Source organism: Gossypium raimondii, chromosome 3, assembly GCF_025698545.1.
Source record: "Gossypium raimondii isolate GPD5lz chromosome 3, ASM2569854v1, whole genome shotgun sequence".
Lineage (NCBI taxonomy): Eukaryota > Viridiplantae > Streptophyta > Magnoliopsida > Malvales > Malvaceae > Gossypium > Gossypium raimondii.
Window position 1 is genome coordinate 5,659,459 of NC_068567.1, and position 14,514 is coordinate 5,673,972.

Here is a 14,514-nt window from a genome sequence, read left to right on the forward strand (position 1 = left end):
TCGAGTCAAGTACCATTCAGATGGCTCTGTTGAATGCTATAAGGCCAGATTAGTAGCTAAAGGCTACAGTCACAAAGAAGGTATTGAGTTTCAGGATACCTTTTCACCGGTTGTCAAGCAGGTTACAGTCAAAGTCATCATTGCTCTTGCTGCTCTATATGACTGGCCTCTCATTCAAATGGATGTCTATAACACCTTCCTTCAAGGCGACCTTAATGAAGAAGTTTACATGCAATTACCTCAGGGATTTGGCACTCTAGGGGGCACTCATGTATGTAGACTGCTCAAATCCCTTTATGAGTTAAAACAGGCTTCAAGACAATGGAATTTGAAACTCAATGAGGCTCTCATCAACACTGGTTATGTTCAAAGTAAGCATGATTACTCTATGTTCATCAAATTATCAGGCAGCAAGATTGTGATCATGCTCATTTATGTTGATGATCTCTTGATCACTGGGAATGATAAATCCTTAATTGAAGACCTACAAGCAACTCTTCAACAGAACTTTAAAATGAAGAACTTGGGTACTCTCAAGTACTTTCTTGGCATTGAAATTGCAAGATCAAAAGATGGTATCATCATGAATCAGAGAAAATATGCTCTTGAACTCATTGATGATCTTGGTTTGACAAATGCAAAACCTGCAAATACAACATTGGAGCAGAATTTGAAGCTGACAAGTTTGGAACATGATGCAGCACTAGATATACAAAATGCAGATGCAGAATTAGAAGATGCAAGTATATATCAGTGATTAATAGGGAGACTCTTATATCTCACAAACACTAGACTAGTTATTGCTTTTGGAGTGCAACACCTTAGCCACTTTATGCAAAAGCCAAAAAAGGAACATTATGATGTTGCTTTGCTTATTGTGAGATACATCAAGAAAAATCCTAGCCAAGGTATTTTTCTTGCAGCTAAAGGCACAACTGATATACAAGCATATTGTGACTCTGATTGGGCCTCATGCAACATGACTAGAAAGTTAGTCACGGGATATTGCATCAAACTGGGAAATTCCTTGGTTTCTTAGAAATCTAAGAAACAGAACACAGTGTCCAAATCATCTGCAGAAGCAGAATACAGAAGCATGGCCACTACAGTTGCAGAACTAATCTGGTTAAAAGGTTTATTAGCTGAGTTGGGAGTCCAAAATTCAAAGCCTATGTTGCTACACTGTGATAATCAAGCTGCCATTCAAATAGCTTCGAATCCAGTCTTCCATGAAAGAACAAAACACATTGAAATAGATTGCCACTTTGTTCGAGAGAAAATTCAAAGGGGACATGTTGAAACCAAACACATCTCAACAAATGAGCAAATGGCAGATTTACTCACTAAAGGGTTAAGTATTCCTCAGCACAAATACTTAATGTCCAAGTTGGGAATGAAAGATATTTTTCATCCTCTAACTTGAGAGGGCGTGTTGAGAATGTAAATCTATTATATTGGTATTTGTGCACAGTTAGTTAGGAATTTGTTAATAGTGTGTAATTAGCAATAGAATTAGTTACATTCTTTTGTATATATACCACACTATTTGTTCAAGTGAAAGATAGTTTTTTCTCATTGAATGAATTCACTATTATTCAATCAATTCTTTCAATTTCATTTTCTTAACAGTTCTGTTTTTGAAAAAAAAGGGGAAAAAAACTAGAATGCGATTTTAAATTGATTGGTTTTATTTTAGCAATAATAATACAATTACGTTTGCAATTTACAAACTAATCAATATTTTATACATAATATTATTCATTCACTTTTGGTGCAGAAAAGTGCCAGAAACCTTCATTTCTCTCAGCGTACATGCTCATTGGAAACCAATAACTGATGTTCCTCACATGTATCGAGTGTTGAAGATTCAAAAAGAACAAAAATCGGCAAGATCCTGCTGCTAAAGGTTGAAACCAAGGCTGATGATGATGAAGTTTTACACTGATGTGGCTTCTGGAGTGGGAATCTTTAAGGCAGCTTCTATATCCTTGTTGTCAGAACTTGCAAATTTCAAGAAAGTTTCAATGTCCGAAAGATTGAACCACTTCTTATGAGGTTTGGGTTTTCTGTCACTAATGGCAATGGCTATGTCATTAGGGAAGAGGTCTCGTAGGACAAAGGCATGCAATATAGTGGTTACAAGTAGTGCTGTTACTGTAAGTGTAGCAACAATGGAGAGTGTGACACAAAGTGTTTGAGTTACAATATTTGTCACTTCACTTGAATATCTCATGGCTGCTAGCGCCGCCCCGGTCATCGGAAATGTGTATGCCCACCAAGCCAATGAGAACCTGTAAAAGAAGTGAAAAATTAGAGTCTGCGTAATAGAACTGAATTATAGGTAAACAGAGATGTATACATACTTGAATCCTCGAAAAAAGTTAACCCGAACTGCCTGCAAAGGGTACAAGTTATAAGTCAAATTGTTCATATGGAACTTTTCTTGATGTTTAAAGAGGCTAGACATACCAGTGAGAAATAAAGGAACAAGGCAATGAAGTAAGCAATTCGAGCTCCATTGTCGAAGGAGCCTTGAATCGTAGCCCATGCCATTGAAGCAACACTTGGTGCTGCAACAAATAGAAAGAATACAGGATGGAGATCTTTGGGGAGTGTGTCGTTTGTTGGAAGCCTTTGATAAAGAGTTACAAAAAGAACTACGTAATGAGCTAGACCAACAGCAAAGAAGAAAATAGGTCCTTCTTTAAGCCCCATTGATGCACCCAATAGTGCTCCCACGAAGTTCCCAACGATTGAGAGATGGTTTGAAGGATTAGCCACCTTTGAAAGCCTTCGTTGACCGCCTGACATCCATTGTCCATATATTTTAAGCTCCAAACAGAAGATTGGTGTCATAAGAACGTACCATAAAGGTACAGGCAATTTTGAAACAAGTGAAGGTGGCACTGCAAGAGCTAAAAACAAAAGAGCTATCCATGGGGCAAAGAAGAAGTTGACACGGATTGGATGGTAATACTCTCGACGAACTGCTTCAAAGTAGAGAATCACTTTCAGAAGGTAAATGGAAGCAACAATGGCTACTAAAGCGACAGATATCCACCATAGGATATGATTTATAATCAAGTTGATGTGAAGAAACTTTGTAGATGGTGAAGTGGCTAGGGTTTTCCACATGACAGCTTGGCTACTAACTCCTAGACAGATACCAAATGCAGAAATGGGATATCGAAGGAGGAATGGCCATGTTTTATTATCAGGAAGAACAATCTCCTCGGAAGCCTGTTAAAAACAAAACAATGTCAGGTTCTTCCAATAGAAACCAATGGTCTAATTATGATTTGAGGGTATTAGAAATGATACCCTTAGGGTCTCTAATTCTGGTCCTTCCAACGCATCGAAGAATCGGTCCACAGGTAGTGCCAATGGTTCAATATTCTCTAAATCTGATTCAATTTCCTGTGGTTTTCCACGTAAATTTGATAGCTGCCTTTCAAGTCTACCAGACCATGTTTTGAAGGAATCAAACCTCTTGTCTTTGAGCTTTTTATGGTTGGGATGTTGTTGTTGATTGATGTTTTTAATGTTAGCTGAAGAATCTGGAACTCCATTTTCTAAACCCTTAGCTTCATCTACATGACAATGGTTAGTGGGAGAAGAGGGCATTGAAATACAAAGCTTCCTCTCATCACCATTGCTGGGTTGCCAAACCTTGATTTGGTTTGAGAAATTATTTGTTTCATTTTCCACCTGCAAATGCGCAACTATGTTTCAAAGGATTTCATTATGTTTAAGAGCAAGTATGACGGTAAAAGTATATGTAGTTTAGATTGTATTTGTAACTCTATAATTTAATTTTTGTAGGATAAATTGAAAAGTAAATTGATCATTCTATTAAAAATTTTATCAATTTGTATTATTAAAATTAACATGATTGATGAAATATCAAGTGAAGTGATGACACGAGGTGCGCCATATATATATTATGGTGATGTATAAAAATTAGTTTTTATAATAGAAATAGAAGAAATTTTAACAAAATAATTAATTTATTTTTTATGCAGCGACTAATTACTCATTTTTAAGTAAAAAGTAAAATATAATTTAACTGTTAGTATAAAATATCCATAATACTTTTTACCGAAGACATACTAAATGAAAAGGAAGTGGAAGTATGACAAAGCTAAAATCTGAAGTAAAACCCATGAAATATACTATTTTATTATACCCAAATAAGCACTTTAAACTTTAATTTATACCAAATAAGCCCTTAAATCTTCAAGCTGTATCAAAATCAGCCTCTAACCTTGAATTCATACCTAAGTAAATTGTTAACATTAATCAACATTTCATTTGAAATCAACACTAAATTAGATATAACTCAAAAGGTAAGAACATTCGAATACAATAAAGCATAAGAACTTATTTAATAAAGGATAAACTATACCCAAAGTTATTAAACTATTAGTAAGTTTATGCTTTGATCACTTAACTTCAAAAAGTTACAAAATGGTTATTAAACTATGCGAAATTTTTTATTTAAGTCACTGAACTATTCAAATGTTTTTATTTTGTCATTGGCTATTAAGTCTTTTTCAAAAAGAAAAGTCTGGTTAACGAGCTTTAAAAGACAATTTGACGATCGATACAGTAGATCAGTAGCTATCAATGAGTAGAATAACATACATTAAATCCAAATCTGACCTGATGGCTAATATTGAAGATCAGAGAAGAGGAAGGTGAGCTTTTGATTGATGCAGATTGTGCGAACAAAGAAGACCATACAACAATTATTTTAACAACCAAGTGACTTAAATAAAAACTTTTATATAATCTAATGATTATATTGTAACTTTTTTATTTTAAATGACTAAAACATAACCTTATAAATAGTTTAGTGAAGTTTACCATTTAACTAAAAGAATCTGTCATATATTCTTTTTGGTACATCTATATCTGACATATATGGATTAGTTTACATATTTAAAATCATATCTGGTGACAACGAATATACATAATTTATGAAGACAAAGAGATCCCATATTAAGTATTGCCCCCGAGAGAAACACATTTACTATATAAAAAAAAAAAAGTGTAAACTTACGCCGATGCTACCGAAGCCAGATGCATGACATTCCTTCACCTCTACAGAAGCCGGATGCTCGCCGTTATGATCCATTCTAACCTCCAAACTCGGCTGCTTCACCTTGGATAATGCGGCGTTGCTGATCTCCGATGCCGATGGTGGAAGCTCTAAAACAAATGGGAAGAACAGTGAGAAAATATAAATGGTTCCAAACCGAGTTCTGTGAGTTGAAGATGAACTCTGAAATCAGAACAACAGCATATATATATGTAGGAGAAAGAAATACGATGTGGTCCAAAAAAACACACTAAGAACCACAACCAATACACGTTTTCTAGAAACAGGCAGGCAGACCAGATATGTATTTGAGTCCAAAGTGGGTCAGCCTGGTGCTAACCGATGTACTTTAAATTGACGCTTTTTTTGTTATTATTATAGCGGCATTATTTTCCTGGAAAAAGACAAATTGTGTTCGTTGTAGAATTTCTTTTATAAAAAAAGTTCCAGCTGGTTGGAAATTAAAAAAATGGTAGTTGATGAGCCATGGGAAGCATCATTGATTACCTCTACTTTTGTTTTCTCTTCAAGAATTAGGTTTGATGATTATATTCATTATATTTTCAAAGACAAACACAGTTCACCTTTGCTATTATTAAGAAACTTGCTGTTGAAAAAGGTACAACTAAATCTAATGCTATGATCTATATCTGAATTCTGACAGGATGATTCAAAGAAATTTAAAAAAAAAAAAAAACCTAAATAAATTAAAGCCACCATGTTTGAAAGTGACTGAGGAAAACAGTAAAGTCTTGGCACAAGTTTTTCTAAGTACTAAAGTATACTACAGTTGGTCAATGTAGTAATAAGATAATAAAGGCTGATTTGCAACCTAAAATTTCACTTCCTTCCCTTTGCTGGAATTGGATCTGCTTGAGTATTGCGGGATCGGAGTGAAAGGTGGATATTTAATTATAATAGGTATTTGGGATTTTATTTTGTTACTGAGGGTGAGTTAAGGGCATCAAAGATGGTTAAAGCTTTTTTGGGAGCGTAATTATGATACCGTTCTAATTCAAATAGATAGCATGGTGGCCATCAATGAAATTTAAGATCTAGCTCCTAGTGGCTTGAATTCGACGTTAATAAGGAGAATTCACCAACTCTTATTCAAAATAAAACAAGAATGGAAAGAAGAACTACAAATATTTGAAGCTTCCCCTTGGAAAGTTAAAAGTTTTTTTTTTTTAAAAGTTGGATTAGGCGCAGTAGCAAATTGGCTGAAGAGCAGAGTTAAAAGAGGGGGAAGAGAAACTAAAATGGGATAATATCAAATTTAGTCTTTAATGTTTAAGTTTTTCTAATTTAATCATTGTTCTTTTTTAAGTTAAATTTAACTATTAGTCTTTAAAAAGAAGTATATATTTTAAAATTAAAATAGAAATATTTACTAAAACATTAATTTTTTAACATATTATCGTAGTAACTCGTGTGGCAACCTATATGTATGTTACGTTGATATGGTACGATTTGTTTTATATGCCAAGTCAAAAAAATTTTGAAAGTTATAAAAGTTAAAATTAAAAAATTATATAAAAGGTTCACAAAAATCTAAAAATTATCATGAAGAACATATGGATTATCATATAGACGATCATGTTTAAAACTTTAATATTTTAATCAATATTTTCGTTCAAAAATAATTTGAATATAATTAAATTTGACTCTTTTAAATGATTTATAGTCGAATTTAACTCAAAAATAAAATAAAATCAAATTAACAAGATAAAATATAAATATTGACAAGTTAAATTTTACGTTATATTGGGAAGAAAAACAAAAGCCCCAAACATCGGTTTAATGAGTGAACTTGATTGGGCTTTTTAATAGGATTTTTTCCCCGAATTTCTCGTCCAAACGAATTATAATATTTTTTTATTTTTGAAATTATTTATATTTTAAAATATAAAAATAAAGGATAAATAAAGTATATTTATTTTGAAGGTTTATTTGCTGCTTCGACTAAGTCGGATTCAGTAGTTTTATGATTTTACTCGCTTGTGTGGACGCTAGTCAGAATGCAGCATTGCTTGCGCCATGAATTCAAAGCGGCGATCATGGAGATGCACCCGGACAAGGCTCCAAGTTTGGACGGTATGAACCCTGCCCTTTATCAATCTTGTTGGCATGTTGTGGGTCAGGATGTGTTCAATGAGTGTTGTCATTGGTTAAATCAAGGAGCATTCCAAGATTCTATGAATGACACTACAATTGTTTTGATTTGTAAGATGAATAAGCCTGACTGTATGAAGGATCTGCGGCCTATCGCTTTGTGCAACGTCTTGTATAAAATTCTGTCGAAGGTGTTTGCTAATAGACTGAAGGGTACCTTGCCTGGTGTTATTTCTCGGATGCAATCTGCCTTTGTGCCAGGTTGGCTTATAACAGATAATGTTCTGGTCGCTTTTGAGTTGATCCATCATATGCGAAATAAGGGTCGAGGGAGGGTGGGAGAGCTAGCGTTGAAGGTTGATATTAGAAAGACTTACGACAGTTTCGATTGGGGCTTCTTTGAGTTTATTATGCAAAGAATGGGTTTTGCCAGACGGTGGATATCGTGGCCGGGAGGTGGGGCTAATTGTGCCAAGCAGGGTTTAAGGCAAGCGGACCAGTTATCCCCTTATTTATTTATCTTGTGCATAGAAGGTCTGAGTCATCTTCTTCGCGAAGCTAAGGCTCGAGGGGATTTGCAGGAATACCGGTGAGCCGTTGGAGCCATTCTGTATGCCATCTGTTGTTTGCAGATGATAGCTTCTTCTTTCCCGGGCTACAAGTTTCGACTATACTACTATGAAGAGCATATTGTCTTGGTATGAAGTTGCTTCCAGGCAGGTAGTTAACTTTCAGAAGTGTGAGATTATGTTCTGCTCAAATACCAAGTTACAAGATCGGAATGCTGCTACGTTAGTATTAGGGATCTCAACACCGTTAAACCATGGTCGATATCTTGGGTTGCCATTGTTGGTGGGTCGAAACAAGAGGCAAATTTTTTTTTTCTTTTATTAAGGAGCGGTTTAGCAGGTGTCTTTTCTCCTAGAAGAATAAATCGTCGTCCAAATCGGGTAAGGAAGTTATGATTAAAACTACGGCTCAAGCTATTCCTGTGTTCTGTATGAGTGCTTTCTTGACACCTGTTAGTATGTGTGAGGAGCTGCAGAGGATGATGAATTCTATTTGGTAGGGTCGGGAAACAATGATAAGCGAATGATCCATTGGGCACCATGGGATAGGCTCTGCTTTTCCAAGAAGCATGAGGGTATGGGGTTTCGGAATCTGCTTTGCTTTAATTTAGCTATGCTTGGCAAATAAGCGGTGCGCTTGGTTACTCACCCAGATTCTCTTCTTAATCGTGTTATCAAAGCCAAATATTTCTCTGATGGGGACTTTTTTACAATGAGTTAGGGTTCATGCCCATCGTATACTTGGAGGAGCATATGCAGCAAGGGACTTGCTTGCCAGTGCAGCCGGTGGTGTTAGGGGGGACGGATTGAGTATTAAAGCTTTCAACGATCCTTGGTTGGGAGAATATAGTAGCTTCTTTGTTGAGTCCCTACCTTTTCTGGGCATGGAGAATCTACGGGTAAGTGAGTTTTTTTCAGTTGACTGTCTGCCGTGGAATATGGATTTGCTCAGAGCCATTTTTGCTCCCATTGTTGTGCGTCCTTACTATAGTGTCAAACAAACTATAAGAAAAAATCTCTTCCCAATTAAAGGCTGAAACGCTGCGTTTCTGAAAGGACCTAGAAGCGACATCGTTTCGGGGTAAACATCCTCTATATAACCTCAGCGTGATATTTCAACCAAAAAAATTAAAATTAAACCAACGAAATCCCTAGAAGCTTAAAGAAAAGGGGGGAAAGATGAGGCCGATGCCGATGGAATTTGTGACGGACCCAGACGACCAAGGTTCAGCCATGGAAGTCGACGATGTTGACACACCGGAGATCTTCGGCGAAGGCGTCATCGCTTCCGACAACAAGCTCGCCGATGCCGATTTCTTCAACAACTTCGAAGACGATTATGATGACTCCGATATCGACTAAAAAAACAAAGAAGAATCGTTTCAAGTACTCATCTATCTTTTTTTTCCCTTCTTACTTTCGCTTTTTAGGGTCTGAAACTTCTTAAAACTTTGTTCAATTGAGTCGAATCTGAACTGCACTATGGATGCTTATCTGTATGCAAATCAAAATAGTGTAGTTTATAAGTTTAAATCGGTATAAATAAATGTAATTTTCCTTTTAGCTCGTTTCTCTTTTACTTGCTTTTTTCTTTAATAAAATCTGTTCTTTTCTTTTCTTTTTGTTTGCTGTTTGTTTTGACCGAGGTAAAATAAAAATAACGTAATATAAAAAAATATAGAACGTGGACAGGTTTTACATGATTATTTGTTAACACCACTCATCCCAATTTTGTAGAAAAATTTTTAATATCCTGGTTGAGTGTTTGTATAATAATGTCATTTTTGTATGATTTTGATTTTATGGAAAATTGATTTTGATGAAATTTTCATTTTTTTTAAAATATTTATAAAAGAACTTATCTTAATTCAATAATAATCTTAAATTAAAATTCTTATTATTTGAGTTTATTTGACATTTCAATGTTAAATTTTACAATATATTGATTCTTTAGGGACACCATTTCCATGAATCCCATCAAAAATCCCTTTGTGTTGTGTATTTATTTGACTAAACAATATTTACACTTATAAATTATATATAAAAAATGAATTCTCTTTTGTTTCCTTTATTTTAAATTACCAAAAGTCATTTTTATTATGAGGTTAAGTTTGTTATGACTACCAATCAGATTTATTGTTATAATCAAATTGAAAAAAATATTTTTATAATCAGTTTATTAAGCTCTTAATAACACGTGGATCCAACATTACCAATCATTTTGATTGGTTGTCAATATTTATATTTACATTTACTATTAATAATTTATTAATATAAATAAATCCCGACGAATTTTTTCCGAACGGGTTTTCCCGCGGAAATAAAAAAACGATGTACGGATACGAGAGCTTGAGTCGCACGGACGCCCGCAAGGCGGAGCAGATAGATCTAGAGTCAGGGGAGACTCTTTACCCGGGACTCAGCTATGGCGAGAATGAGCTCCGATGGGGCTTTATCCGCAAGGTCTACGGCATCCTGGCGGTACAGCTATTGCTTACCACCATGGTCTCCGCCTTTGTGGTATCGTCGCCTTCGATCATCGACCTCCTACGTGGAAACTCAGGCCTCTTGCTCTTCCTCTGTTTAATCCCCCTCATCTGTAATGTCCTCTCTTTTTTCTTTTACCTATTTCTTGTCCTTTGTACAATAGCATTTCACCTGCGATTCTTTTTATTTCAACCATGTGATTATCCGATCGAAACACAAAATTATGGGGCATTTGTTCAAATTTATTTTGATATAGATCAAAATATATTCAAGCTATCAAATCGATTATAATGATTAATTCTAATAATTCTAGTAATAGTTATTCAAATGTGTATTATTCGCACTTATAATAGTCATTGAACCCTTGTTTGTGCTTAAGAGCTTTCCTATAACTCTTACCATGGGTTAGCTTAAGTCGGATTCGGGTCAAGTTTAAGCATGATATTAACTTACTTTATGATTGTTCAAGCCGGTTCGACCTAAAATTTAGGTTTAAAATTTTGTCTAAACTCGCCTATATTTGTAGAAGATTTACCCAAACCTATTTTAGACTCGTCCATATTATTTTTTAATTTTTTTTAATATTTATATTATATTATTTTAATATTTAATAATTTTATACATTTAAAAAAAGTATATAATCATCTTAATATTATTTTAATGTTTACATTAAAATAGTGTTATATATTTAGTATAGATTTATATTTTTAATGTATTTTAAATTACATTATATATAAAAATAACATAATATAAAGTATTATAAACTTAAAATGGGTTGGGCTTGGGTCTTAAATATTTAAGTCCGAGCTCATATCATATTTTAAACAGGTTTAATTTTTTGTCTAAATCTTCCAAATTTTAGATAGCCCTTTGAGTTTGGACAGATAACATGGCCATGAATATGTCTAGTTAAAATGCATTTCGCTTGATTCATAGAGGACTCTTTTGTCTCCAAAGCAATTACTTCAAAGAATTTTAGGAGCTGTTCTTCATTTATTATGCCCCATTACCACACTCTGTCTTTATTTCTTAACTACAAAACTCAATCCATGCAGTGGTGTGGCCCTTGCACGTCTATCACCAAAAGCACCCACTGAATTTTATCATTCTTGGCGCCTTCACCGTGTTTCTGAGTCTCACAATCGGTGTGAGCTGTGCCAACACTGATGGTTAGTATCCCTACTCCATGCTTGCAGTCAACAAATTCTAGGTCTAGTTATAAATCTGGGATTCTTGGAAGTAAATTGCTTTTCATTGACTTGATTCAGAAAGAATAGTGCTTGAAGCACTAATTTTAACAGCAGCTGTGGTTACATCTCTTACCGGCTACACTTTCTGGGCATCTAAGAATGGCAAGGACTTTAACTACCTTGGGCCAATTTTGTTCACCAGCCTTGTGATCCTCGTCCTAACCAGTCTAATCCAGGTGAGATGTCTCGGTCTCAGTTCAACAATATACGATTATTTGTGCTTCCACATGCTCGTATGTACGGTTTCATGTGTCTTGGTCATCAATCTTTAGAAGTTCAACACTATAAGATCACTTGTGCTTTCACACACTCATATGCAGGTTTCTTCCGACCTAACACATGTTTTATTATCATCCAGATGTTCTTCCCTCTAGGCCCAACCACTACTGCCATCTACGGTGCAATCAGCGCCTTGGTATTCTGTGGGTTCATAGTCTACGACACTGACAACTTGATCAAGCGCTTCACATACGACGATTACATATTAGCATCCGCCACTCTCTATTTGGACATCCTGAACTTGTTCATTTCCATTATGCGGGTTCTGAGATCAGGTGACAGTTAGTCGTATCATATTCACTCACAAGGTGAGGTTGGCAAGAACCGAAACAAGGTGACACTAAAATACTTTCGCCGGTGGTTTCTTCACGAGTACCAAACTGGCTACTTCTGTTTGCAGTATTTCTAAACTGATCAGTATCATATGGGGGATATGCATAATTGGAACTATCCCAAATTTACATCATTGGTTCTCTCTTCTTGTTCAATACCACGTTTTTTTGTTCTTAATGAGTTTTGCTTATGAAGTTGCTCTATTATATGTAATATTCATTGTCCATGGATCAATTTACAGATTATCTTATCTTTGGGTTAATTTTCTAGTATGCCAAACATTCAAAAAAGGAAAATGACACATAATTGAATTCAATAACTGAGAAATTTTTACATAATGAACTAAATGTTTGGTTGATCTTTTATCATATGCAAACTATGGAAGCTGATTTTTTTTTAAAAAAAAAAGAATCATCCTAAAAGAACCTAAATGATAATATTGCCAGCATCAACAGTTTATTTTGATTGCCTTCATCAATATCAAATTAAGCTTTAACAGGCTTATCCTCCTCCCTCAATATCATCATCAATATCCCAACTCAAATCCCCTTCCTCTGCAACATTCAGCGGCTTCACGGATAAAACCTATCAGTGCTACCAACACTTCATCCCTTTATCATCATTACTACTCCGAATCTCCTCCATCTCATCCCACCCTTCCTCCTATCCCCTAGGGCAGCAAGTGTTGGCTTGATGCTACAGAAACATCACTATCCTTACAAGAACCTGAGTTTCTCATCAATTAAAAACGAAAACTATCTTAAAAGAATCATTAATACTATTACAGGTATTCAATCAAGCTTTAACAGGCTGATCTTCTTCCTCGTCATCAATATCCCAACTCAAATCCTCTCCTTCCTCTGCAACACTCAGCCGCTTACATAGATCAACCCTACTAGTGCTCCCAACAACATTGTCCCTTTATTGTCGTCACTACTCCGAATCTCCTCAATCTCATCCCACCCTTCCTCCTCAGCCATTGAATGTTGGGTCGAAATTATCGAAACATCACTATCTTTACACGAACTCACTTTATCTCATCCTTTTTCAAACATTCATCATCATCTTCACTCAAATCATCCTACTTTCTCACTATCAACATTTCCACCCTCCCCTCCTTCATCGTCCTCATCAATATCCCAGCTCAAATCCTTGTCTTCCTCCCCCGAAATTACTCATTTAACGAGCTTAGCTCTCGCCTCCTCCGCCTTGATTAGCTCACTTAACTTATAAAAGTAGTTACTCCAGTATCTCTTATATTCAAATTCATTTGATTCAACTTCTCTAAAAATATCTTGAACAGCTGAATTTTCATTTAACAAATCTTCAATTTCCCCTCTTTTATCTTCCAAATTAATCCCTAATTTCCAATTCCCATAATCCTCCAAATCCTCGGGTTCCGCACAGTAAGTAATTCTACTTAATTGAAGCGCTCGAATTTGCATCTCAAAACGACTGTACCGTTTTTCATTAACGCTATTACTATTGATATTTAATTTTCTGTTTCTAGAATTTTCAGGATCGGAATCATAATCGTCGGAAGGTGATAAGAACGTATCTTTGCCGTGAGAGATGATCTGAGCCGTTGATTTCCAAACGGAGCTACCGATGTCATCAATAGCCTGTCCCACCGACTCGAGCTTTTCCTGAGCAACTGAGGCGCCGGTGTCAAGGGAGTCGGTGACAGCGCGTGAGACCACGCTCTTGATAATCTCGGTTTCCTTCTTCAATCCCGATCCGAGCTCCTCGAAATCCTTCCGGTAGGATTCAATCACCGATTCCGACTTGCTAGCAAGGGTTTTCACTAGGCCGACGAAACTCCACGTGGAGGATGATCCCAGGTTTGGAGACGGTTCAGTGGGGGGTTCAGGGCTTTGGGGTTGTACATCGTCGGACAAATACAAATTTGAAGAAATCCATTGTGGATTGCACAGATTCAATTGTAAAAGAAACAAAGAAAAAGAACCCTCCTTTTTTCTTGGCTTTATTTCAAATCTAATGTTTTATTAATGGGAAATTAGGGTTTTTGAAGGGACGAATGGAGGAGACTTGGGAATTAGGAGATTGCCCGTTTTGAGATGTGTCTCATTTTTTTATTTTTTATTTTTTATTTTTGAATTTTTTTTTTCGCCAAATTTCAAATTATACGGAAACCGGTTCAGGCTAGGCTTTTGGACCTTTGTTCGCTCCAGTTATTATTTAATAATTTGGTAAATTTTCAAATAAGCCTGCTGAAAGTAATTAATAAAATCAATTAAGCACCAATTGAGCTTTTAACTGCACCCAATCGAGTTTCTTGAATTCATTTTTCTGTCAAAATATTTGACGAATGTTAAGTGCTAACGTGGTAAGTTGGCATGACCAATGGCATGGAAAAAATGAT

At 35.5% G+C, this 14,514-nt stretch overlaps 3 protein-coding genes and 1 pseudogene across 3 annotated transcripts; 2 read left to right on the plus strand and 2 right to left on the minus strand.

The window, feature by feature from the left end:
• Positions 1-1,665: 1,665 nt before the first annotated feature.
• LOC105796790 (S-type anion channel SLAH3) lies at positions 1,666-5,293 on the minus strand. The gene is made up of 5 exons (XM_012626593.2): positions 5,063-5,293; positions 3,322-3,708; positions 2,470-3,240; positions 2,364-2,395; positions 1,666-2,291 (listed from the first exon to the last, which is right to left on the minus strand). Exons 1-5 carry the CDS (start codon positions 5,135-5,137, stop codon positions 1,937-1,939), a joined length of 1,620 nt encoding a protein of 539 aa, XP_012482047.1. The 5' UTR covers positions 5,138-5,293; the 3' UTR covers positions 1,666-1,936.
• Positions 5,294-8,898: 3,605 nt separating this feature from the next.
• Positions 8,899-9,399, plus strand: LOC105796793 (small acidic protein 1). Its single transcript, XM_012626596.2, has one exon. It carries the CDS (start codon positions 8,962-8,964, stop codon positions 9,142-9,144), a length of 183 nt encoding a protein of 60 aa, XP_012482050.1. The 5' UTR covers positions 8,899-8,961; the 3' UTR covers positions 9,145-9,399.
• A 487-nt stretch (positions 9,400-9,886) lies between these two features.
• Positions 9,887-12,393, plus strand: LOC105796792 (BI1-like protein). The gene is made up of 4 exons (XM_012626595.2): positions 9,887-10,381; positions 11,325-11,438; positions 11,538-11,695; positions 11,878-12,393. The coding sequence occupies exons 1-4, from the start codon at positions 10,114-10,116 to the stop codon at positions 12,082-12,084; spliced, it is 747 nt and encodes a 248-aa protein (XP_012482049.1). The 5' UTR covers positions 9,887-10,113; the 3' UTR covers positions 12,085-12,393.
• Positions 12,394-12,412: 19 nt separating this feature from the next.
• LOC105796791 (protein DOS2-like) lies at positions 12,413-14,212 on the minus strand (annotated as a pseudogene).
• Positions 14,213-14,514: the final 302 nt, after the last annotated feature.